We start from the raw sequence: 26,113 nt of genomic DNA, 5'->3' as shown, positions 1-26,113 counted from the left end.
GCTTCACGCCTGCCAGCGTCTCATTGGAAGAAAAGTAGTAGACATGGGCCAATCAGAAGCCAAGTTGATATGGCTCCATGGCAACCCTCCGAGGTACTCCTGTGCTGAGGAAGAGGGCGGCCATTACCAGCAAACAGCAACATGACAATTTGCAGGGCTTCGAGGCCTAAAAGTAAAGGTGCAGTGCAAAAATATGCTGCGCACCGCACATAAAGGATACATTCCACTCACCAACAAATGTGCAGGCGAGCAGCAGCCGCGCCGATCACGCTCCCGCTGATCAGTTAAATGATGAGGAAAGCTGAAGGACTCTCCGGTGCACACGGTTGTGCAGAGAGTAGTAGTGAAGCAGGGAGGAGGCGATCCGTGTGCTCCAAATGCAAGGGTAAGAAGTTTAAGGGAGGTGGCCCAAAACTGAGGAGTGTGTTGCAGGCAACTGCCTTGTCCTTGGTTGTAGGTTCAGAGATCTTCTGGCAATTCCCATCCAGGGAGATTGGTGCAAAGCCTATCAGGGCACTCTGTGTGCTGGCTAGATACCGGTTCTGGAGCACCGGTTGGAGGTCCTCTGAGTTCTGTTTCTCCCTCTGTTTCCTGGGAGAAGTTTAGGGGAGGGATCTTGCTTCCCTCTTTGGATATTCTGGCCTTCATTCACTGGCAGAAGATGTAAGGCAGACTGTACCTTCAGCCAGGGTCCAAGGTTGAGTTCTTCTTTCTTACTTCTTGGGAAGTCTTCAGATGATCTCTTTAAAGAGGGGGTCCAGCCCTCTACCCAACTCGGCTGAGTGGTCCACAGTGATTGATGTAGACTGAGCCTACCTTAGCGAACCAATCCTGGGGTCCCTACCAACACATTTCTATATGTGTGAGGTCATAACCAGAGTGCTTTGCAACAGGAAAAGGTAAAGGGGTGAAAACAGGAATCAGGGGTGTCCCAAAACAAATATGGCGGAAACCTTCTCTCAACAGAAAGAGCTCTGGGCACACTCCCTTGGATACTAAGTCCCAACCATCTTCCTGTCTGTTATTGATGAATTTACTAGAGAGGCGCTTTTATCTCCCTGTGTGGTCCCTGATTAAAGTGGCAGGTTTCCCTTAAACCCTTAAAGCTGTGGCGAGACCAGACTCTCTGGCTCCTGCAAACCACATTTTCGTACCTTATGAATGGACTTCCTTTAGTGGGGGGGGGGGCTACTGTAAATAACAGGCCTAAACATTGATACTGAGGATTGGAACTGGCTTCAGGTTGACACAGTTACGTATGAAAGGTTGTTGGGTTTCCTGTCTCCTTTATTAACCTCTGCAGCCAGGCCTCATGTGGGCCTGTTTGAAGTACTCTCTATTGGTATGTTAATTGCTGCCACCAGCTGCAGTGCCTAACAAATGAGTGGGGCAGTTCCATGGAGCCTTTGTGAGTTAATCAGGCTGACCATGGCAGGGGGAAGGTTGGCCCTCCCCCTTCCTGGAGATGACATTGTGCACTCTTGGCTGTCACATTCCAATTAAATATGACAATGGCAGACTGCACCTGTAGGCTGTGTCCACGCCAGAGTACACAGGTCTATGCTTTTGTCATGGTGTAGCATAGGAAAATGTGCATGGATTAGCCCCATTTTACTGAGGTTGTCCTACCATCATTCCATTTAATTAAACATTTCAAAAAAGTTCAGGCGGGCACACGCCCAGCAGGAGGATGGTCCAATTCCTCACAGCATTAATACCACCCAGGCTTCAGAAAGAACATAAAGATCAAAGTGCAGTTTGTTAATGTGCCATAAGACCCAGGATGCAACCTAAACAAATACATTATGTCCATACTCTGAAGAAGATGAGTGAACGAGAGATACTGATCACTCAACTATCCGAAAAGGACAATACTGTGAAGAGGAAGAATGATTGAATGATAGTGAGTGCTCCACTGAAAGAAAAAGAGGACTGTGATAATCTGCTGGGGAGGGCCCAGACATGTGCCATAAAAAGAGAATAAGGATCCTTAGCAAGGAAGAGAAACCTGGGAGCTTCAAACCAGCATTGTCGTGGAAGCTGACAAAAGCCTGGGAGGCCTGCGTGCCGAGTAGGCAATTAGCTGGCGTGCCAACAATGCACTGTGTGAGCTGGAAGCAGGGGAAGGAAACCCCAATGAAGAGAACCAGTCGTGATTTGTGGCGTGACCCAGGAAGGGTGGACTTGGCAGTCCGTTAACTGTGCCGAGACCACTACAGCGCTGACACCGCAGAACGGATGCAGAGAAGCTCGATTAGTCATGGAGAATCCAGAAGCCGCCCTGATCGAACGAAGAAGACTCCCCATCCTGCGACCAGGCCAGTGATGCTAACTCTTAGAAAAGAAGGTAATGGGGACGGGTGGAGACCCAGGAGGGAACCTGAGCATAACTAGTACCCGAATCCTACTTGTTCCAGTGAGAGAGTGAAAACCCAAGAGACTGTGAATGATAACAGCATCTATCATACTCATCCCAGTGAGCGAGTGAGAAGTCAAGAGACTGTGAATTACAAATGGGATAATCCCAATGAAAGAGTGATAAGTCAAAATTCTGATAATAATAACTGGAGTCATCATAATTGTCCCAGTGGGAGCATAAAAAGTCAAGATATTGGGAATAACTGGGGTCAACATACTCCTCCCAGTGAGAGAAAAGTCAAGATATTGCGACTAATAACTGGGGTCATCATACTTGTCCGAGTGAGAAAGAGTAAAAAGTAAAGATACTGTGGATAATACCTGCTCTCATCATACTCGTCCCAGTGAGAGAGAAAAAGTCAAGAGACTGAGAATAATAACTGCATACATCACACTCGTCCCAGTGCGGAAGTGAAAAGTCAAGAGGCTGTGAATAATACCTGGGGTCAGCATATTCGTCCCTGCTAGAGAGAGAAAAGTCAAGAACATGTTAATCATTACTGGGCTCATCCTACTCATCCTAGTAAATCTGTTAATAACCAAGAGAATGAAAATCCTCACTGGGGTCTTCCTACTCATCCCAGTAATATAGCGGACGACCAAGAAGGTTAAACCTATTGCTGGATTCACTGTACTGGTCCCAGTGAGAAAGACAGTGTCATAGAAACTGAGATTCATTATGAAGAGTTACATACTCATTCATGTTAGAGCTACCAGAGAGAGATAGAAGACTGGAACAATAAGAGGAGTGGCTCTGGTTCTAGTTCTCAGAAGCCACAGTTAATACTAGAGGAAGAGATACTTTCAAAGACATTTGAGAAAGGCAAGGTGAAGGAACCTCAAAGGCTAGGAACGCTGAGAAGGAGGATCTCACAAAGCCAAGAGAAAAGGGAGCCAGGGAGTTGGAAAAGCCATCTTTTGGAACTGAATGATGTAATGCGACGGATAGCCAAGAACTATCTGAAAATACTGTATTAAGGTTAAGGAAGCTACTCCAGGAGAAGGGAGTAATTCTCCTGGTCTTTAGTTGTTTTTGTCTTAGTAGTGGGGTCAGCGTAGATTAGTTTTTGGACTGAGGGCAGACTTACTTTTGGTCTTCACATCTGACGACAAGCATCCTAGTTAGTTTTGTTAGGCAGGGAACTCCATAGACTAGGGTTTGTGAGGTATTTTCTTTATTATTCGAATAAAAGAAATTGTAACATGACACGTCCTGGTCAATCTCCTCCTTCTGACCCTCCACAATGCGAACTAGGCCCATTGATCCTTCAAAATAATGTTGCCACTGGACAAATGCTTCCTTTATCATGTAATGCTGCTCTGAATTGGTAAATATTCTGGAAAGGAATGCCACCGGATGAATTTCATTGGAACCCGCATCCCTGTACTTCTGTCTTGGATGTCGGAACCGGCCATTTAAGTATGCTTCCACTTTCTTCGGGTCCACCTCAATCCCATTCCTCAAGATCCAAAATCATAGAATTTATGCTTAACCTACTTAAAATTGACATTTCTCTGATTTAGTAAATGTGACAGGGTCAGCGTCATGGCCCTGTTAAGGGGGTGGGGGTTGGGCAGTCCCTGAAATGCCCCCATGTGCCACAAATGTTATCAATGACACCACTCTGTCACTAGAAGAACAGAATTAAGCACAGCCGATAGAGGACATGGGATTTCGGTGCTAAACAGAAATGAGACATCTGCCAATTCCAGATGGATTCCAGGAGAATGCTGGGACAAAAACAACTGAACTGGAAGTGCAGGGAGACTACAGAGGGACAGGTGAGACACAAGAAAACTCCCACAAACCGAATGAATTGGCAAAGGAACTCACCAGTACCCAGGAAAGCCACAGGGAGAACGAGCAGCCTCAACTCCTGGCTTCTACACCATAAGAGACTGCTTCCAAAACTGTCATAGAGAAGGGGGAGGGGCTTAGGGTATTTTTAAAAACCTCTCACCTGTCAAATCCAGCCCTTTGGGAAAAGGCAGGCACAGATTGGTTCCTAGAGTCAGGTGAGCACTGCAGCCAATGCAAGGGGTAGGGGGAGACAGAGCAAGCAGGAGCACAGTATAAAAGGAGACAGAAGGAGAGACAGACTGTGTTGCAGGGTTGAGGTCAGGAGGTGTGATGGTACACAGAGAGACCAGGTGGAGAACTGATGGAGGAGCAGAGTCCCGGAGAGTTGATGGCAGGTGAGGTATTTCTGAGAAAGAGTGGTTCTGTAACGCTCACCTGATTCCCACAGAGGCGCTGACCCGTTCTGGACTGCTACCAATTCTTCTACAGTAAAGCGCAGGGCCCGGAAGATGGACTGGACTGGCCCTCCCCCGAATCTCGTCTGTCTGGCTCGTAGGATAATTTTTCTGTAGGTGGGAAAGAGGGAGTTAATATCTGCTGGAAAGAGTATCTGCTCCCCCCTATCTCCCCCTTCTAAATCCCCTTGTCGCTAGTTCGGTTTTTGTGGGCTCTCACCTTATTTTCTGTAAGGATGAGCCCTCCTTCCTGCTTCTGGTGCAGGGGCGCGTTGATTCCAGTTACTTCACTGAGGTATTTAGTGGGTGCAATTCCTCTGGCTGTTCGATCCCACTTCGGGATTGTCGTAAGTATGTAGTCTTTAGATTATATTAAATGTCTTTTCCACTTCGGGGCAGGGTCTAGAAAAGGCAGAAAGGCCCTTCTGACCCGAATGGAGGATTGAGTTCAACCAAAATCTGGTAAATCCTTAGGTGAGTATTCCCTCCTGTATCAAGTCCGATGCTCCCCTTCTCCCCTTTTGCAGGAGCCGATTCGCTGCCGGCGTCGAAACCGCTGTTGTTCGTGGTAAGGCCTCGTAAAGGTAAGTGGAATAGGTGTAGCACCGGGTGAAGCGGAGCGCTTCTAATCGTGTCTTTCCCCTTTTTGCAGGTGCCGAGGTGCGGCAAGCTTTGTAGCCGTTTCTGCACGTGGCGCGGCCACGATAAGGTAAGAGAAAGCGGTGCTGCGGCGAGCGTTGTGGTGCGCTGCTAACCTTGTGCTTTTCTTTTGCAGGATTGTCGGAAGAAGGTTTCCCCGAGTGCAGGATTCCGGTGAGTAAAGCTTTGGATGCTTGTCTTTTCTCTCCTTTTGTCTTTCAGGTGTTCCAGGAGCTGCGGGCGTGTCAGGAGCCAGGATGCAGGAGCCGACTCGGTGAGCGTCCTGCTGCTGATGCAGAATAACGCGAAGCACGTGAATTCCTTCGGGCGTGGTTTAAATAGCAGAGGAGTGCTTTAGGTGAGTATCCTTCCTCCGGCCCCACCCAGGTAAGAAAAAGAGTTCCTCCCAGCCTAAATGGCTGGAGACCTCAGCCAGACTGGATTGTTCTGGGTGAGTAAGCAGCATGGTCTGCCTCAGGTAAGTCCACCCAAGCATTATGACATGTTTTGACCAAATGAGCCTGGCGCCTATGGCGCCAGGACTGAAGCCTTTTATGAGCCTGGCGCCAAAGGCGCCAGGACGTAGTCCAAAGGGCCCCAGTAGCGGTCTGCTGGATCCGGTGATGTGGGTGATTGGTCTGCTTCCGGGGACGCTGGGCCTGGCCTGGCTCCCCGGGAGCAGCCATCATGACAGCACCCCCCCTCAAGGCCCCTCCCAAGATTGTCTTCCCAGGGGGTTTTGGTTTATTTGGAAAGGTCTGATGAAATTTCTTAATCAGCCGAGGAGCATGGAGGTGGTCACAGGGTTCCTATGATCTCTCCTGAGGACCATAACCTTTCCAGTCAATTAGGTAGAACAGCTTTGACCTAATGACCTTAGAGTCCAAAATGTTCTTTACTTCGAATTCAGGTTCTCCACCCACTTGAATGGGTCCCGGAGGTTTAGTTAGTCTGGTTCCAGGTTGCATAGGTTTTAAAAGTGATACATGAAACACTGGATGTATTCGCATATGAGTTGGTAATTCTAGTTTAACAGCCACCGGATTAATTATAGCAGTAATAGGATATGGCCCCAGATACTTCGGATTAAAAGTGTGAGGTCCTTTGAGTGATAAGTGTTTGGTGGACAACCAGACTTGGTCCCCAACCTGGTATTGAGGTGTCTCGCTCCGGTGTTGATCTGCACCTCTCTTGTATCTTTCCTTGGCTTGCTGTAAGTGTGCCGTTGCTTCCTTGAAGGCTTGGGTAATAGTAGTGTGCAGCTGATCCACGCCGGGTGTTCCGAGATCCTGAGGAGGATCGAGGTTGGAGGTTCGAGTGTGGATTCCATATACTGTGTAGAAGGGACTCTGCCCTGTTCCTGAGTGAACTGAATTGTTGTATGCATATTCAGCTATCCAAAGAATCTCTTTCCAGTTGCTTTCTGACTGTTGTAGCATGCATCGTAAATATTGTGCGAGAGTCTGGTTCGTTCTCTCAGTTTGACCATCGGTTTGTGGGTGGTGGCTGGTTGAGAGTCCTACATCAATTTAGGCCAACTGACAGCAACTACGCCAGAAATGGGAAATAAATTGACTCCCTCTGTCGGAGATGAGCACCGACGGGAATCCGTGTAACGGGACAATATTTTCAAGGAATTCTCTGGCTAGTACTGAAGCTGAAGGTAAACCTTTTAACGGAATGAAATGTGCCATTTTGGAAAATAGATCTACAATAACGAGGATGGTGTTGTACCCGGAGCAGGGGGGTAAGTCAGTGATATAATCCATAGAAAGGGTGTGCCAGGGAGATGGTGGAATGCCTAACGGTTGAAGAAGACCAGCCGGTCTTTTCTTTTGACCCTTGTTTTGTGCGCACACACCACAAGACATCACGGATTCTTTTATATCTTTTCTCCACGAAGGCCACCAGAATTGTCTTTTCACTTTTTCTTCAGTTTTGGCTATGCCAGGATGTCCTTCTATCAATGAGTCGTGATAGCAGGTAATAACTTGCTTTTGGAGTTCAGAGTGTGGAAGAAACAGTCGACCTCAGAAATAAGGTAGGCCATTGGTTAAGGTAAAATCAGTTCCTTTTTGTATCCAGTTCTGCAAATCAGTTGAATTTAAGAGTTGTTTAACTCTGTCCTGGATGTCTTCAAGTGATTGCGAAGAAGTCATGCCTAAGATTCTTTGCTCAGGAATTATTGGTACCGGTTCAGTGTTTCCGATAACGTCCCCCATTCAAATTCGAGAAAGGGCATCTGCTTTACCATTCTTACAGCCAGGGCGGTAAGTGATTACAAAGTCGAATTCGGCAAAGAACAGGGCCCAACGGAGCTGTCGAGATGATTGTGCCCTGGCAGTTTTCAGATACTGTAAATTCCTATGATCAGTAATCACCGTGATGGTGTGTCTTGCTCCAAGGAGATAATGACGCCAGGCCTTAAAGGCGGATTTAATTGCCAGCAGTTCCTTGTCAGTGATGGCGTAGTTTATCTCGGGAGCCGAGAATTTCCAGGACCAGAACGCTACGGGATGTAATTGGTTGGTTTCTGGGTCTCTTTGAGAGAGAACGGCTCCCATAGCTAAGCTGGACGCGTCAGTTTCGACGATGTAAGGGAGGTCCGGACGTGGGTGTTTCAATATAGGTGCAGAAGTAAACTTCTCTTTTAGTTCTTGAAAGGCTTGCTCAGCTTCTTTGGACCATTCAAAACGTTTATTCTTTCTTAAGAGTGCCGTGATGGGTTGCAGCACTCGTGAAAACTCAGAAATGAATCGGCGATAAAAATTGGCGAAACCTAACATGCTCTGAACACCTTTTACGGAACTGGGTGATGGCCATTTGAGGATAGCGTCCACTTTTCATGAGTCCATTTGGACTCCTTTAGGTGTCAGGATAAAACCCAGAAATTCGACTTCGGTGGCATGGAAAACACATTTTTCAAGTTTTGCAAATAATTTGTGTTGATGTAATTTTTTAAGTACTGCTCTGACATGATTTCGATGATCAGCTTCCGAAGAGGAGTATACGAGAATGTCATCTATGTACACGACAACACAAACGTCAATGAGCTCCCTGAGGACATCATTCATAAAATATTGGAAGGCAGCCGGTGCATTGCACAGTCCGAAAGGCATCACTTGGTACTTAAACAACCCATATTTGGTGCGGAACGCCGTCTTCCATTCGTCGCCTTCCTTGACCCGCACCAAATGGTAAGCCCCTATGAGATCTAACTTGGTGTATATGCAGGCGTCCTTCACCTGGTCAAGAAGCTCTGGGATCAGAGGTAGTGGATATCTGTTTTTGACTGTTATCCGATTCAAAGCACGGTAATCTATGCAGGTTCTGAGGTCACCTTCTTTTTTTGGTACGAAGAATAATGCTGAGGATGCAGGGGACTTTGACGGGCGAATAAAACCATTGGCCAGGTACTGGTCCAGATACTGACGTAAATGAAGATTCTCGGGCTCGGTGAGGGCATAAATCCTGCTGCAGGGAGGAGTTGCTCCGGGTATTAAATCTATCTGACAATCATATGACCTGTGGGGCGGTAGGGTATTGGCTTGCTCCTTTTGAAAAACGTCCTGAAATTATCGGTATTCCGGCGGTAATTGCAAGCAGTCAGCCGTTACTGTAGCTAGGCCAGTGCCCGAAGCTCGTAGGTAGCAGGTTTGTGCACACTCTGGAAAAGTTATCGTCTTTGCTCGCCAATCAATTTGAGGATTGTGTGTTTCCAGCCAAGGAATTCCCAGAATTACTTGAAATTGCGGGGCCTTGATCACGTCAAACACTATTGCCTCCCGATGCCCATCTTGACCTAACAATGTCACTTCGATAGTTGAGTGGGTTACCGGCCCAGAGGCGATCTCGGTTCCATCCACTGTGGTGATGACATCCTTGATGGTTTTTGGGCAAAGAGGCAGATTCATCCTGGAAGCCAACTCGTGATCCACGTAGTTTCCTATAGCCCCACTGTCGATGTACGCCTGAATTGCATGCAATCATTCTGGCTGCTTCGGATTTACGAAAACCATTGGCATAATGAAGTGCGAGGTCAAAGAATTGGTTTTCAAGCTCGGCAAGCGGACCTCTACGCTTGTCGGGCGAGGTCGTTTCCTGGCTCAGACTCTACAGGATTTTTATCAGAGGCGCCTACTGTCTTCTTGGGAGGTTTCACCGGACAATCTCGAAGAAAATGCCCCGACGACCCACAGTAGAGACACAGTTGCATTTGCCGTCTTCTGTCACGCTCCTTTTGGGTCAAGGGGCCTTTTACCACCCCAATTTGCATAGGTTCAGTGGCGTCGAGGCCTTTGGAGTTACTCTGGATTTTCGCGAAAACCCGAGTTTCAAACCTGGATCGATCTGCTTTCCTATTTTGAAGCCTGTGATCCAATTGGACCACCAAGTCAATATATTCCGAACAGTCCTGGGGTGGATTTACAACCTGGGCAAGGACGTCTTTAAGTTCACCACAAAGACCTCGATAGAATAGCGTGATTCTTTTGTCCTCGGGCCATCTTGTTTCTACAACTAGCCTATTGAAGGTTGCAATGTAGGCCAAAAGGTCCAGATTACCTTGTCGTAGGGATAAGAGTTCATTGTCCAGGGCCTGCCCCTGGGAGTGTCTTGCAAACAGTCTTTCCATACTAGTCTGGAAGGCTTGAAAATTCCGAAGGATTGGATCATCTTGGGTAACCAATGGAATTGACCAGTCAGCTGCACTGCCACTGAGGTACGAAAGTACAAAAGCTACCTTGGTCTGGTCATTCGGGAAGGTCCCAGGCCTGCAGAGAAAGTGCAATCGACATTGATTCATAAATACTGCGAATCGTTTGGGATCTCCTGCAAAACGTTCAGGTGGTGCCAATGGCACATTTCCGGGTAGGTTGATTTGAACTGGATTAGTTGCAGGCACAGGGGTGAAATTCCCCCCTGAATTTGGTAAAGGTGTCTGCCCCGCTTGACTCTGTAACAGCTGTCTGGCAAGATCATCAGTTCGTTCCTTGGACACTATCAATTCCCTCCTGAGGCTGAGCCAGTTGGTCTGTCTCAGAAGTTTCCATAGCGCCTGGGTAGGAGGTTATTGGTAGGCTTCGCGTTCTGTAACGCTCACCTGATTCCCACAGAGGCGCTGACCCGTTCTGGACTGCTACCAATTCTTCTACAGTAAAGCGCAGGGCCCAGAAGATGGACTGGACTGGCCCTCCCCCGAATCTCGTCTGTCTGGCTCGGAGGATAATTTTTCTGTAGGTGGGAAAGAGGGAGTTAATATCTGCTGGAAAGAGTATCTGCTTCCCCTATCTCCCCCTTCTAAATCCCCTTGTCGCTAGTTCGGTTTTTGTGGGCTCTCACCTTATTTTCTGTAAGGATGAGCCCTCCTTCCTGCTTCTGGTGCAGGGGCGCGTTGATTCCAGTTACTTCACTGGGGTATTTAGTGGGCGCGATTCCTCTGGCTGTTCGATCCCACTTCGGGATTGCCGTAAGTATGTAGTCTTTAGATTATATTAAATGTCTTTTCCCCTTCGGGGCCGGGGTCTAGAAAAGGCAGAAAGGCCCTTCTGACCCGAATGGAGGATTGAGTTCAACCAAAATCTGGTAAGTCCTTAGATGAGTATTCCCTCCTGTATCAAGTCCGATGCTCACCTTCTCCCCTTTTGCAGGAGCCGATTCGCTGCCGGCGTCGAAACCGCTGTTGTTCGTGGTAAGGCCTCATAAAGGTAAGTGGAATAGGTGTAGCACCGGGTGAAGCGGAGCGCTTCTAATCGTGTCTTTCCCCTTTTTGCAGGTGCCGAGGTGCAGCAAGCTTTGTAGCCGTTTCTGCACGTGGCGCGGCCACGATAAGGTAAGAGAAAGCGGCGCTGCGGCGAGCGTTGTGGTGCGCTGCTAACCTTGAGCTTTTCTTTTGCAGGATTGTCGGAAGAAGGTTTCCCGAGTGCAGGATTCCGGTGAGTAAAACTTTGGTAGCTTGTCTTTTCTCTCCTTTTGTCTTTCAGGTGTTCCAGGAGCTGCGGGCGTGTCAGGAGCCAGGATGCAGGAGCCGACTCGGTGAGCGTCCTGCTGCTGATGCAGAATAACGCGAAGCACGTGAATTCCTTCGGGCGTGGTTTAAATAGTAGAGGAGTGCTTCAGGTGAGTATCCTTCCTCCGGCCCCACCCAGGTAAGAAAAAGAGTTCCTGAAGAGGAAAAATAGTTCCTCGTTCCTCCCAACCTAAATGGCTGGAGACCTCAGCCAGATTGGATTGCTCTGGGTGAGTAAGCAGCATGGTCTGCCTCAGGTAAGTCCACCCAAGCATTATGACATGTTTTGACCAAATGAGCCTGGCGCCTATGGCGCCAGGACTGAAGCCTTTTATGAGCCTGGCGCCAAAGGCGCCAGGACGTGGTCCAAAGGGCCCCAGTAGCGGTCTGCTGGATCCGGTGATGTGGGTGATAGGTCTGCTTCCGGGGACGCTGGGCCTGGCCTGGCTCCCCGGGAGCAGCCATCATGACAGGTACCAGTTGTGTGTCTGTGTGTGTGTGTGTGTGTGTGTGTGTGTGTGTGTGTGTGTGTGTGTGTGTGTGTGTGTAGTGTAGTTTGAGGAGGTTGCACTGTGGAAAAGGTCAGTGATAAAGAAAGATGCAGCTAGAGGGAGAAGTGTAGAAGGAATAAGAGAGAATTAAAGTGAGAGTATGGGTATGGGCAAGAGTGTGCAGAGAGTGCAAGGCGGTAGTTGGAGTAGGGGTATGGGTGGCGTCAAGCAGGGGGTGAAGGTAGTGTTAAGAGATAGGCCAGAGAGAGCATGGCAAGGTGTAGACGGAAAGAGGGGTGTTGTGAGAGGTGAGAAGAGGGATGTAAAGAGAGAGGAGAAGAGGTGGGGACAGTGGTGTAGTTGCATGTAAGGAGAGGGGGAAGGAGAAAAGTCAGAGAAGGAGAGAAGGTGTGTGAAGACTAGAGGGAGTAGGAAGGGAAATGAAATGGGGGGAGAAGGCAAGGACGTAGCAAGATCAGGAGAGTAGTAAAAGGGAGCGACTGAGGGTGAGTCTCAACCAGAGCATTTGAGCATTTGAGATTGGCACTTTTCCATCAAACCACATGGGCAATCCTCAGGATTGGAAAAACAGCCTTTCACAGCATTGAAAAGCCTGAACACTGTAACAGCGAATACATAATCTGCACAATTTCTGTTGTTAAAAATAAAAACTTGAACTCTCTTGGAGACTGTGTTAATTCTTGTGGCCATCTGTAACAAAAATAAGATGTGTTTGCACAATCTCTATACTCTCTTACATGAGCCCTATGAGCTTCTAAAGATTCAGCGAAAATCAAGATGTTATCCAGGAAGCCAATGGTGAAGGTGTCGAATTAATCGCAGAACACATAATTGATAAGGTGTTGAAATACAGCGACAGTGTTTCATTGACCAGAAATTCAAATTGGTCATACCTAGTATTAAAGTGTGCCTTCCATAATTCACCCCAAATCATATGCCCAGCAAGTCTAACTTGGAAAAAACGGTTGCAGCATTGATTCAATAATACTGTGATGAGTGGCTGTGGGTCCCTTTGGGAGGTTTTCACCATCTCTAAGTTCAGTATACGTCTTGGTCTGCCCCACTGGGACATTGAAGCTGTTCTGGAAGCCGATGTCAAACTTCCAGCACCACACTTTGAGGAACTAGGCGTGGGACTTGTATCACAAAATGGTTTACGCTGTAAGGTTGAGGCAAGATATGTAAAGTGGTGTTGACCAATTATTGTTTAGACAAAAGACGATTGGAGTTTGGTTGGCTAGTCCTGCCCTAGTTGATTCTGGGATGTGTACAATGACTCCCTTCTTTATTCGGGGTTTCCTCAGTTAATAGATGTTTGGATAGACAAGGAGAGCATAAACTATCCCCGGGCCTCCAACTCTTTTTAGGCCCTTCAGTTGTACTTTCTAGGGTCGATAAAATAACCCCCTTTTATGATGCTTCGGGGAGTTGGGGTTTCAGGCTCCTGGGCAACTTATCTTAGCAATCGCTGAGGTTTGTGCTCTCTGATCGTACTATTCACTGTTCACCACTGTTGCCTTCAGTTTCATAAACTGTCTCAAGAGTTTCTTAAACAGTTTAACTGCTCCCTCCCGGATTTTGGTTTATTCCTGTTACCTGTATTGTGGTTGGGATAGTTCACTGGGTCGGTAGGATTTTGGATTCTTCGACCAGCCTTCTCTGTGTGAGGCGCTAGTTCTTGCAGCGTTGCTTTGCTCACTTCTTTGATCTTGACAGTGGCTTCAACAGTCCTTCTCATATAGGCTCGGGCACCACCAGTACTTTGTAGTTTTTTTGGCTTGTTCTCCCTACTCTGCTGCAAGCCACGGAAAGTGGTCTCAGCCCCGTTGTCAGACCCGATGGTCCACCCACTACAGGTCACGCTACCACTGTACACTCTCTGTCTTTCTGTCGGGACTTCTGCCAGTCCTCTGTGAAGACGCTTTCCGTATGTCAGTGGAATTCATCTTCCAGGGTTGAAAGACCATTAATTCTTGGTTGCAGTTTTATTTTGATCTGCTGGCCACCAAGTATAGTTCTGATAACGTTTGGCGTTCTGTCTTCATACAGAACAAACGTTCCAATCTCCACTTCTACTTCTCTTCCCAACACAGGAGTGGCTTACTTGTCGTCCTTGTGCGTTCCCCTGAACCACACCCTCCATGCCTCTCTCTCGAGCCATCCTGTTCTTCCTTCTGCGATATGTTGGGCCTTGATCCACAACCCCTTCTCACTCTCTTGACCTCAGTCTCTTCCTCAGTCTCTGTTCTCATCTACGAATCAGTCTCGCCAGGTTCCACTCGCTCTCCTTCTTCCTCAACATTCTCTAGTACTCTCAGTGGCACTTGCTCTGGTATCATTCCATGTATTCCTCCTACTTCGCTGTCATTGCTGGGGTAAGGCTGAAGAATTTTTAGGAGCATTTTCTCATTTGGGTGCGTGACAATCATTTAGCGCTGTAATATCTTCTTAATTGATGCCACGCCTGCCCTTAGAATTATGATGCCTGCATTGCTGCGCTCCGCGCACCTCCCACTTCCGGGCCTCCATCTGCTGCCGGCATTAAATTGGTGCCTCATTGTTCTCCGGGCCCTCCATATTGGCCGTCCAGCTTCCCACTGAACTTTGTGTCCTGCCTTTGGGCCAGCCCCTGCCCCCTCTCCCATTGGTTGCCTTGGCCCTTGTTAGCCAACTGCATCAACCGGGGGGTGGGACCCGGCCTATACATCCAAGGCCCATAACGAAAGCCCCTGTCTGCTCCCTGTCCACTAGCAGGCTGAGTCATGGGGCCAACTCCCATGACCTACCCCTTCCCTCCTTTTCCCCCTCCACCTTAATTCCCATTTCACCTTATCTAGCTGTCCCCCGCCTGTGTATGTATGTGCCTGTATGCCTGAATCTTGTACTTTGCTGTCCCCCCTGTGTATGTATGTGCCTGTATACCTGACTCTTGTACTTTGCTGCCCCCCCGAGTATATATCTTGGCAGTGCTCACTCCATCTGTTTGTTTCTCTACAACACTGCATTACACCGGCTTTGCTTCTTTTTCACCTCATTCACCATTCCTCAGTCTTCCCTTCCTCTCCCTTGTCTGTACCTTCCCTTCACGCCCCCTCCGCTCCCCCCTACTCTATGCACTTGCTCTATCAGAATTGTCGTCAGGCCTAGTATGATAGTTGTTGTCCGCCCCCCTCCCTCCCTACCTTTCCCTTATCTATTGTCTATGGTGTAGCTAAGAACACCCCAATCTCTGGTCTCCGCCGGTTGCTGCACTGGCTAGCGGTGGAAGACTGTATACAATTTAAAATAGGATGTCTGATATATAAATGCATGAATGGGCTGGCACCAATATATCTAGTGAATACATTTAAGCGTTAACAGCCGTCCCGGACCCTTAGATCGGAAGACCAATGCCTACAAATACTAATTGCATTCCAAGAGGAGATTGTAGCTTCTCAATTACTGGACCAGTTTTTGTCCTGGTCGCTTGTAGAGTCCTTGAGAGTTTCTTCCTCTCAGTACAGACCATCAGGCTGTTTCGATGTTTCACAGAAATACATGGTTTTTGTTATAAGGTTAGACCCATAAGGTTTTGGTCCTATCATCAGTCTACCTGGTTGGAGTTAAAGGGGGTTGTGCCTCCCAACCATGTCCTGGTCCCCAGGAGAGGAGCCTCTCTCCATGAGATCCTCCCACATGTTACCTCCCATAGGGGGGACTATTGGTTAGCGGCCTCACCTCCCTAGCCTCAAGGAATGGGCTACTCCCCTGGGGAGAAGTGACGCCATCCAAAGGATTTTTGCAGTGCTTAGGAACAGGTTAGGGTGTAGGTAGGTGCATTGGAACAGAACAGGGTGACAGTGGATGTATTGGAACAGGTGAGATTGCAGGTGGGAGCCATGGAACAGGAAATGGTGAAGGATCATTGAGACAGTGAAACGTGGTGGTGGTTGGCACAAGAACCAGTGGGAGGAATGGAAAGTTGTTGGAAGGAAAGTTAATGTAATTGGAATTGGTGGGAAAGGGGCTAACTGTAATGTTACAGATCTGGCAAGGGTGAAAGCCTGGGAATAGCATAGTAAGGAGGTGAAATTGGGACCGATCACATGGAAAATGAATGTGAGGCTATTAGGCTATTAGTCAGAGTGCACTATGATGAATTTGACCAAACTGGTCATAGAGAAGGTGAAGGTATTGTGTCTAGAAAGAGAGAAAATTGAGGCTCTGAAGCAGATCAGAAGGAGGTTCAGGGGAGTCTACAGATGGAGGGAGTTCATGGGGGCATAAATACAGGTAATGAGGCAGGCATATCGAAGAAAAGCAGGCGGTAAAAGAAAGCACTTACCCAGAAGCAGCTAGCGCGGCTCTCGCTAAGAATGGAGGCTATTCCTGTCACGATAAACTAGTGGGAGAAATAAAACACATGTAAGGCAAATGCAAAGTAAAAGTGAATGAGAAAATAAATCAGAAGTGTAGGGAGGGAGGGACTGGTATGTTTTCTTAACCTAAACACTGAGGGCCACCCTTAGATGGGAGTACATTCTATAGAACTGGCTGCTTGGGGGTGTTTGTGCTGAGAGGACTGTGTGGCGACAAGGAATGAAGAGACTGACCAAGTGGTGCCATAGTGGTTGCTCTAAACATTTATTTAATACTACACGAAACTTGCCTGTCCCTAATTCTAAGGGGGTTTCCCTGCCTAAACTAAAGAAACTCGGGTGCTCATCCCAGTCACAAAGGCTCCTACTCTATCCCTGTCACTACAACAAAATACCATAAAGTTCAGCTTCTGTTCATAATCCAGGAGAATGACTCCCTTCTCCTGGATGTGAAGCATCCAAACGCCTCCAAGATTCTTGAAAACAGTCCCCCAAAGTTCTTGTGGGGCTAGGTTAATGACTACATTCTCCTAGCTGGCTCCCCAATGGTTTTCTACCTTACTTAACAAGACGTGTAGCTCCCTCATGGAGGTTTTCACCACCTCTAGGTTCAGTACAGTTCTTGGTCCACCCACTGGGATGATGAACAAAATGGTTGGTTTACAGTTCTCTCTTAGGTTCTTTCAACTTCCCGGCCACCTTTTGGACTTGTACGCGTTCCCGTTACGTTCTCTCAGGAAATTCTTCACCAGTGTTAGGCAAGATTGAATGCAGTACCCTTTCGGTGCACTACAACAACCCTGACCTCCTGGCAATAGGGACCCAACCTTTGGTATAAGTCTGAACTACACAGGTTGGTAGTGTGGCTGAGCAGCCAGGCTTATCTCAAGAGGGGTCAATGTGAGCACTAAGTTTGTAACACAGAGTTTCACAATGGCAGTTATTCAAATAAACACTTACACTCAAGGTTTCTTGATTAAACAATTATTTATTAATTTAGCAGTCAGTTATATAAGCCTTCTTCAGAAGGGAGCAAATCACATGTAACTTTAAAGTATACTTTCAAACACACACTTGGTTACTCTAAATCAGATGATACCCTTTGGGGATGTCACACAGGCACTTCCTATATCCTCAGGTTACTTAAATAGCTAGGACACTGTGGACATTGATTTATCACTGGTACATTTAGAGTTATACCGTTTGTGGTGTAGAGGTTAGATATAGGAATAAAAGATAGATTAACACAACACTTAATAAACTGGTAAGTACTTTTTAAAACCTCCAATGGAAAGGTGAAGCACAGAGTAAGTGGTAGAAGAGTCTTTCAGGGAGCCAGGCAAGTCCAGGGAAGCTGACAATCTTCTGGTAGGTAAGTAAAAGTCTTGCACACGTTTTCAAAAAGAGTTTGTGGAGTAAAGAACACTTGAAGGGCCACAAGCTGTTATGCTTGTGAAAGGCAAAGGTGCAAGCAACTCTGCAAGGCAACCAAGACAAGTCTCAACTGAGAACAGGCAAGGCTACACAATAAGAGGTAAGTCCTCTTAGACTGTACAGTACCTTTGGTTACAGGAAATGGTTGCAGCTGGCTTCTGTTTCTGTGTGGCTCTGCAGAGCCTGTTCCTGCGCCTCAATCGTGGGGACAGGAGGGAGGACTTCTGGGGACTCCTGCAACACAACGGGACGGTCGGCGACAGAAAAGGACAAACTTTTATTCAGCAGTACTTTGCGGTTTCAGCTCCTTGCTATTTTAGCAAATAGCACCACCGCAGTCTCACGGATACCACTCTGGACTTTCCTCGCATCTGTGGTCCAGCACTCTGTTGAGGTGGCTTAGGCTTGGTCAGTCCTGCTTACAGGGAGTCCGGAAGATCTTCCAGCAGCTCGGGTCCGTCTTAAAAATGATACACTCCAATCTGGTGTTCCTCTCCCTGGCACTTCAGTTCCTGCAGCAGCAAGGAAGTACAGCCAGCTCTGAGAGGATGTCCAGATGAGTTCACTTTGGAGTTGATTGGTCCCACCAACTGAAGGGGAGAGGTCGTCCTTGCAGGGCTTCTCTCGGCGAGGTGAATTTGGAGTTTCAGCACAGCAGCATGGCTTCACCGGGCAAACCAACGGTTCAGGAGTTTCAGCAGGCGTCTTCTTCAAGTTCTTCTTCGGATTCCTTCGTTCCAGTGGTCGACTCTGCCTTCCAAGCCAAAAGCCTTGCCTTTTATGCAGGTTTCTCCCATTCATTCCAGCCTAGCTGTCAGTCACCCAGCAGGGTGGCTATCCTTGCCGGACAGCCAGCCAGCCAATCACCTAGAAGTGCATTCCTGTCTCCTAGGAGACTAAGCACAGGGAAGTTCGGGCACCTCCTTCGCTTCCTGCCCCTGACAAACACTCTGGAGCCAGAGGCAGGCTTCACTTGTGAATCCCGCCAAAGACAAAGCGAACAAAGAGACCAAACCTGGTTTGGCGCGCAGAGTAAATCTCAAGAAGGACCTTTCCAGCAAGAAATGGTGTAAAAAGAAGACCGGGCCATTTTGACAAAATGGGCACCCATGGGTGCTTTACCAAGGCTGCAATTGCAGCCCACAGTAAAAACACACAATGGTAGTCAAAAGTAAACCACTGCCACCAGCCATTAATTGTAGAAAGAGTAACATAAAAATGTTACATAACAAACTAGACAAAGGAGATACTAAGTAACCCCTCCAGCACCCTATGGTAAGATAGTGTGTGCTGGGTCTAGAAAGTTACAATTTGTAAGTAAAGTCAATTTCACTTCACTGCTCTTGGAAACAGTAGTTTCACCAAAAGAAGGTATTTAAACCTGTGGGAAATCTAAGAGACTTCCCTGTGCCACTGCACTGAAGGTGCTGTGTGTCACAATGTAAAGATGATTCCTATGGTGTTTGTCAGACTCCAAAGTCCAAAAGAAACACAAAGAATAAATCACAGAAAAATACATGAGAGAGTGGGAAAAAAGTCTCACTCTCTCCAGGTACGAAATTAAATTCCTAAAGTTCAGCAAAAAGAGCTGGGATCTCTGAGGTAGAAGGGAATTAGCACATTTCTGATAAATCTCCCTTACAACCAGATTCGCCAGGGGTCGCGGGTCCACACTTCGTAGTTCAACTTCTTTCTCGAGATATCCTCAGGGTCTCGCCTTTCTCCGCCTCAACGTACTGTGGATCGATTCGGCATAACTGTGGGCCCCTTTGGTCCTGCCGTTACAGGTTACACCGTCCTTCTGGTCGCTCGTTCTCTCACGATAGTAACCTACATGGTTCTGCTGTAGGGTACCACAGGCGGTCTCGGTACTGTTATCGGACCGCATGGTCCATCCACTACAGGTCCTGCCACCACCTCTTAGTCTCTGCAAGTTTATAGCCTCGGTTCGCAGTCAACTCGCAGGTCACTTCTTGGGCATCCCACTATTCTTCTTCTCATCCTTGGAGACAAGCCTTGTTGCAGTCTCCCGAAGCCCTGCGTCAGCTTTCCAGGCTCAGATGCGGCCTCCTCGGTAGCCTGGTTCTCCTTCTGGTTGTTTCACAGATTTCAGCTTGCCAGAACTTCAAGGGCCACTGCCGGACGGGTTAGTAAATAATGAAGAATACAGTCTGTTTTTGCTGTTCAGTTTAAATAGGGGGTACAGTCCAAGCGTAGCATCCTTCTAATTGACAGCAGCTGTTCTAGCTCCCGTCCTGCTCAAAAGTAGCATTTTTGATCACTTCTTCATCTCAGTGCTTCTGTCATCCGAGGGGTTTGATGTTTGATAATAACACATAGTTTTGAAGGTGATTTTATTTTGTTAAGGTTTGGGCGTTATGATCAGCCTACATGGGTTTTCACAACGATTGTGCCTCCTCATTGCGTCCTTATCCCCAGGAGAGGAGTCCCTCCCCATGAGATCTTCCTGCATGTTACTACCCCTAGGGGGACTATTCGTTAGCGGCCTAACTTCCCTAGCCTCCTGGGAAGGGTTTCTCTCCTGTGAAGAAGTGACGCTTTCTGAAGGATCGTCACAACCTACAGTGCAGGCCTTATAGTGCAGAAGTACTTACATGATGGGCTGCAGCCTTAAATACTCCCTCCCTACTTCTAAATCTCAGTGCTGTGGTACATACATACATACCGACCATAGGGAGCGGGGGATACCCCCGCAACTCCCCCTCCACATGTTCGGTATGTATTAGCCAAATTGTTCATTTCTATTCAGTCAAATGGTACATGCCAAATTCAGTCAAATGTACCATTCGGCCAAAAAAAAAGGAACAAATATACTAATACCAATACAAAACCACCATGTTCTGTACAGTTTTCCCACAAATACCACAAGAGATGGCCAGGGGCTTTGGGACGGTTCAATCACTTCTAGGTTCAACATCTTTTGGACCTCTTTTTCTCTGCTTTTCTTCTGGTATCTCAGAGTCTGTGAAGGCAAAGGCATACAGCTTTCACAGGTAGGATTTCAATTATGTGTGTACATCCTTGTGCTCTTCCAGGTTTATTGATGTGTACATCTTAGAAATTGGGGAAGAAATCCTGTCATCTAGTTGTTATGGGCTTGGTCCAATGGTTCACTTTTTAAGGGACCTCCAACGTCTGAAAGATCTCAATTCTTGCTAAGGTATCCATGCTGTTACCATGCCCTCATCTAATTAACTTAGTGCACTTGCAATGTCTTCCGGCGGCCATCTTGTTGTACTCTGCAATTGAGATTGTGCAAGATATCAGTGATCTCGTAGGGTCCATGCCACTAAGCTAACAATTTATTGTCGGATGTTGGGAGAAGAACTAGAAACTGTTTACCAGCTGTTTCTGCTTTGCTTGGCTGCTTTACATATGTTGATGTACAATCTCCCTCACCAGCTTCAAACTCTCATGAATGTTTTGTACAAATTGGGCAGTATTCATGCTGTGCTCCCTATCTTTGCCTAAGTATGCATAGGATATCTCTAGACTCTTTCCAATAAACAAGCTCAAACAGTGAGTATATGATATAGGCAGGAGGGGTCTGCCAGATTGCATACAAAGGCCCAGGGAATCAGCTCATCCTAATTCCTTTCATGTTCATCCACTAGCTTCTACAGTTGGTTTTACAGTCTAACTGAAATGTTCCAAGCCATCTGTTTAGGGCCTACACACTGAGGTAAGGTGCAAAGTTTATCACTGTAAAGGTTAATTTGGGAATACCCCACCCTGGAGAAGTAAGGTGCCAGACGTTTCAAAATGTATTTGCTAGTGTTGTTTTGGAGGAAAAAAGTCTTGGGATAATGTATAGCATAATAAACAGTTACCAGGGTATATTTGTTCCCCTGCTTGGATGGGATAAAGGGCCCCACAATGTTCATCCCAATTCTGGAAAAGTATGAGCCTTTGTGCTGGCCTCACATCGACGCGTGAGGTCCTTTGAAAGATAGCACAAGCATCACAGTATTATTTTAAGTAGTGATAAATGCCTGGCCAGACAAATCTACTCAAGAGATAGTCCTGGGTATTGCCTAGCAAATAAATGTGAATGTGTAGGTGAACAACCAATCTTCTCGAACGGGGCTGAGACCATTAGTGGAAACCTAGTTTATCCATTCCTTTTGGATTTGCTTCCTACCCTGTAAAGGAGTAATTTCCTTTCTACAACTAGAGTACAATCTTCTGCTTGCCCTCTTCCAAAGGAATGGCCTAGATAAATGCAGGCCTGAAGCAGGATTGGGCTGCAGAACATGTGGGGCTTTCTGTTAAGGTTTCTATCATCTGGGTCGAAATAGGAGGGATGGTCTCAGGTGACCTTCCTGGTGGAAAGCTTGGTCTTTATGAGACTCGAAAAACCTTCCTCACCCCTTTCACCGGTGGGCGTGGGGGCCTAAAAACGTCCTCAGTTTGTACTAGGAAGTAAGCTTCACAATAGGATTCCCCTCCTGAATCACATAAGTCTGTTCCCAATGATTGAATGATAGGACCTGGATCTTTACTTTGTCACTATAGTTGTGCCAATATCACCAGTTCCCAAGTCTATTCCATATTTCATGGCTAGTCCTGATGGTGCTGCTACCCTCCCATACAGCCCAGAAGGAAGTTGTACCTTGACGCCAGTATAGACTAATGCTCACCCACCTGCTGGCATATCACTGGTCGTCAATGTTGCATTTCACAGTCTTCAATGTTGTACACATCAAAGCCAGCACTCTGGAGAATTGCTAGTAGGTAACATTGCATGTCTGGGGGCCTTACAGGCTACCATCAAGGTAATGGGTCATCCTGGGAAGGCTTCCAACCAAGCTTATGTGGATCTCACCTTTGACACCATCAACCAAGAATCCAAGTGGAAGACACAAAGAGGAAGGAGCTGAAATCTGATTTTCAAAGGTTTATTTAAAAACTTTATACAGAAATCTGGGGCCAGTGAAAAAGGGAAAAGGAAGAACAACCCAAAGTCCCTTTAAGTACTCTCCTGTAAAATAAAACGGCAATGGTCTTGTTGGGAAACACATGGTATTCCCAAGCCACTCACTGTCATATAGGGGCTGGCGTCTTTCTGGATGGCCTGGACAAACTTTCTGCCAGTTGAGTATGTAGCAGGAAACTGGATGATCTTCCTGTGTTGGCTCCAAGTCATACAAGTTCAACAACATAGTCTAGCTGTCCAGGAGGAGTGTTCCAGGGATCCCAATTGTTTTGGCTGACACTTAGAATCTCCCTGGCTGTCATTCTTAGGCTCTGGATCCTTCCCTGTCAGAGGGTCCTCATTCTATAGTCTAACAATGGTTTCTCCTCTTCAACACCCCCACAAGATGCCTTTGGGGGTTGGCTCTAGGCCACTTCTCTTCTGCTGTCTATCAACCTTCTTGATGCAATGCACATGAACATTGCTGCACCCTTCTTGACCAGACCCTTCTTGGTGTTAGAGACCACCTCTCCCATCTCCTCTCTTCTACTACACTCCTTCTCACCTTTCCCAGTGATGTAGTGTCCCACCTCCTGTCCTATCCTATTTTATTCTACTCTGCTCCTCCTCCTCTAGAATGCTTCCCCCCTCCTCCAAACTGTTCTCTTTCTCTGTGATGTTTGACAACTGCTACTCAAACCTTATTCTACTCTTCCTCTAAACTGCTTGCTGCCCATTTGTGATGCTCGACTCTGCCTCATCTAAGCTATTCTCCTCCTTGCCTATGATGTGCTGCTCCTCCACTAAGCAACCGTCTACCTTCCTACTCCTTTCCTTTCTCCAACCTCCTCCTCCACCCCTTCTCTGCTCCTTCCAATCCTCTTAAACTGATCTTCTGCTTTCTCCAACCTCCTCCTTGTCTTCTCATGTCTCCTTCACCCCTCAGCTCTCTCCAATGATCACTCTCTCGCTCACTGTCACTGCCCTACATTGCTGCTTCACTATCTACGTCACTAGCAACCCATACTTCCCCTCTCTGGGGAGTTCATTTTACTCGTCTCCACAGGGGTGGAGATCAGGACAAGGGATTTTAGGTGTGTATGGTTATTGAGACTTTTATCGCATTGGTCAGATTTGAATTACTATTGATTCTCAGGTGTTGTACATGTTCTGATGCGGGTCCTGTGAACAGGTGGGACCATGGTTTCAAGGAGCCAGTCTGCCATCTAGGAACTTCTTTCAGGTCTGTGCATGCATGTGTCTCGCCTTCATACCGGGTCTGCCCATCAGTCCTGTCTGCTTCAAGGGTTTCTGAGGTAAGCAGGGCTAACAATCTAAGTTGGAAAGGTGTAGGTTTTCGTAATGTACTGGGGTTGATGCAGCAATCCCCGCCTCCTGTGTGCGTAATGACATAGGTGGCCAGTGGTTCCTCTCCATACCACCCCTAGGTCCCGCATCACACTGCGGGTAGCAGCCCCTCGCCCCTTAGACGTCCCCCTCAACTACAATAAAGGCCATGATGGGGACTTTGTCAAGTCCCATGTCCCAAATTCTGTTTTCATGTCATCAATCACTACTGTAACTAAGAGACATAGGGGGTCATTACGAGGTTGGCGGTAGCCGTGCCGGCTAATACCAGCACGGCTGCCGCCGGAGTCATGAATTTTCCGGCACCAGGCAATGGGGACTTATCGGGGCATTACAGCCCTGGCGGTCCCGGTAATTCCCCATTGCCAGGAAATATTACTCCCCATTCCCATTGAGTCCAATTGGACTCAATGGGAATGGGGAGGACGGATGCACCGCACCATTAATGAATGGTGCCGGTGCATCCGTCGAGGTCTGGGGGCAGGTGCCGTTCCGCCCGCCAGGTCAGGCCTGGCGGGCTGAAAGTCACCCACTCGCAGAACTCGTAGTTTACCAGTCCGGAAACAAGGGTACCCGCAAGGTTACCAGTACCGTCATTTCTGGACTGGCAAACTTGTAATCACCCCCAATAGTCAAGTACACAGTACTCCCCAACCAACACATAACTATCAAGGGTAATGTTACAGAACTAGACAGATTTGCCAAGGCAATTGTTATTTTCCTGCAATGTAAAGTATAGACTATAATGTAATGTTTCGGCTAAAATCTACTGAATTCCTAGACCACAAAAAAGTGCCTTGAGGCCATAACAATGGCAGCTAGGCAACGTACAAATATCACATAACATGGCATAAGAGTTTATGTAAAAATGACAATCTAATTGTATGCGGTGAATGTGGATGGAGCTCTGTGGAAGAAAATGTGTTGAAGTCCTCTCCATTCAGCCAGAGAAACCTGCTCTTGACTGAGCCTGCAAAACATACTCCTTGTTACGGGTGTGAGCAGCTCTGCAGATGTTACTGGTGCCCTATAGGTATTTCCTGCTACCTTTTGTGCCACCCCACAGCGCACAACCCGATGAGCCGACATATTACTGATGTTTATGGATTGGACCAGAAAATACCTGCAGGCATCATTAGGGCCCAGCCAATCCTGCTCACTATTTCGGGGATTGCAATTTCTGGGATCTATTTAGCTCTTACTTGTAAACTAGAAGCACCTTGCTAACACCATACCATCTGCTGCCATTGACTACATTAAAAGCTCCCTAGGCCAACCATGACCATACAAACATTAACTCTATGCATTTGGATGAAGAGGCACTAGGGCATGTCTCAAAAATGACATTTAAATCATAATGGGCCTTCTATAAAGGACAAGAAGTTAGTTTGCCTCTTCTATGGAAGTCAGATTTGTGACATGCTATGTACTTCCTCCTAGTTCCCCAGAGATAGCTTATGCTTAATGAGTGATGTCTGATACCCAGACTCAGCTTTTTAGCTCCTGCTCATCAGATGTATTTCAATATCTGCTTTCCATATGAAGATTGACGCCCGAAGATTACCTTTGACAAAGAACTCCAATGATATAAAGTTGAAAATGTATATTCTGCATCCGAAAGAGAGATATGTTTCAACTTCCCCTTGAACTCAATTTGTCCCATGGAACTATTCTATCATGAGTCAAGAAACCGACCTCTTCTGAGCCAGAGAGTTGTTCCCTTGTGAGTAATAAGATGGGTCTGACTGAGGGTTGGGCATAAGTATGATATCCAGTGGAATAGTAGGTGTATGAGGTGAAGGAACTGTAAGAGTTGAATGCAGAATGGTAATTATGTTGATTGACTTTAAGAATGAATTCCTAAAATTGTACCTCATGAATGTAGCAAATTTCTCCAGCAGACAAATCTTTACTATATGCTGGATGAACAAACCCTCTGCTGCCACTGAAGATAGAGTCCACATCCTGAGATGATTCAATCAACTCATTTGTTTAAGTGAGTGTTTTAGCAAAGTAATACAGGACTTCAGTTGATAATCATTTTATTATGATTTAAATAGTGACTATTAGAGACGCCCGTCTTATATCCTTGAATTCATCTGCCTTGAATAAGCTGGTTTGTGCGTGAAACGCGTTGCAAGAGTCGATTGTCACAATATCGAATAGATGTTTCTTTTTGAACTTA

General features: G+C 47.0%; 1 protein-coding gene across 3 annotated transcripts in view; it reads right to left on the bottom strand.

Annotated features, from left to right (window-relative positions):
* Positions 1 to 26,113, bottom strand: part of LOC138513805 (transmembrane protein 176B-like) — a 164,092-nt gene that overhangs the window by 26,731 nt on the left and 111,248 nt on the right. For all 3 annotated transcript variants that reach the window (XM_069628905.1, XM_069628904.1, XM_069628906.1), the window contains exon 5: positions 16,157 to 16,213. In XM_069628905.1, the coding sequence (XP_069485006.1) occupies positions 16,157 to 16,213 (57 nt within the window). The remainder of the gene's footprint in view (positions 1 to 16,156; positions 16,214 to 26,113) is intronic.

The sequence above is a fragment of the Ambystoma mexicanum genome, chromosome 12, assembly GCF_040938575.1.
Source record: "Ambystoma mexicanum isolate Mex_15411 chromosome 12, UKY_AmexF1_1, whole genome shotgun sequence".
Classification (NCBI taxonomy): domain Eukaryota; kingdom Metazoa; phylum Chordata; class Amphibia; order Caudata; family Ambystomatidae; genus Ambystoma; species Ambystoma mexicanum.
The sequence above is the reverse complement of the archived record's forward strand: the minus strand, read 5'-3'. Positions and strand labels throughout refer to the sequence as shown.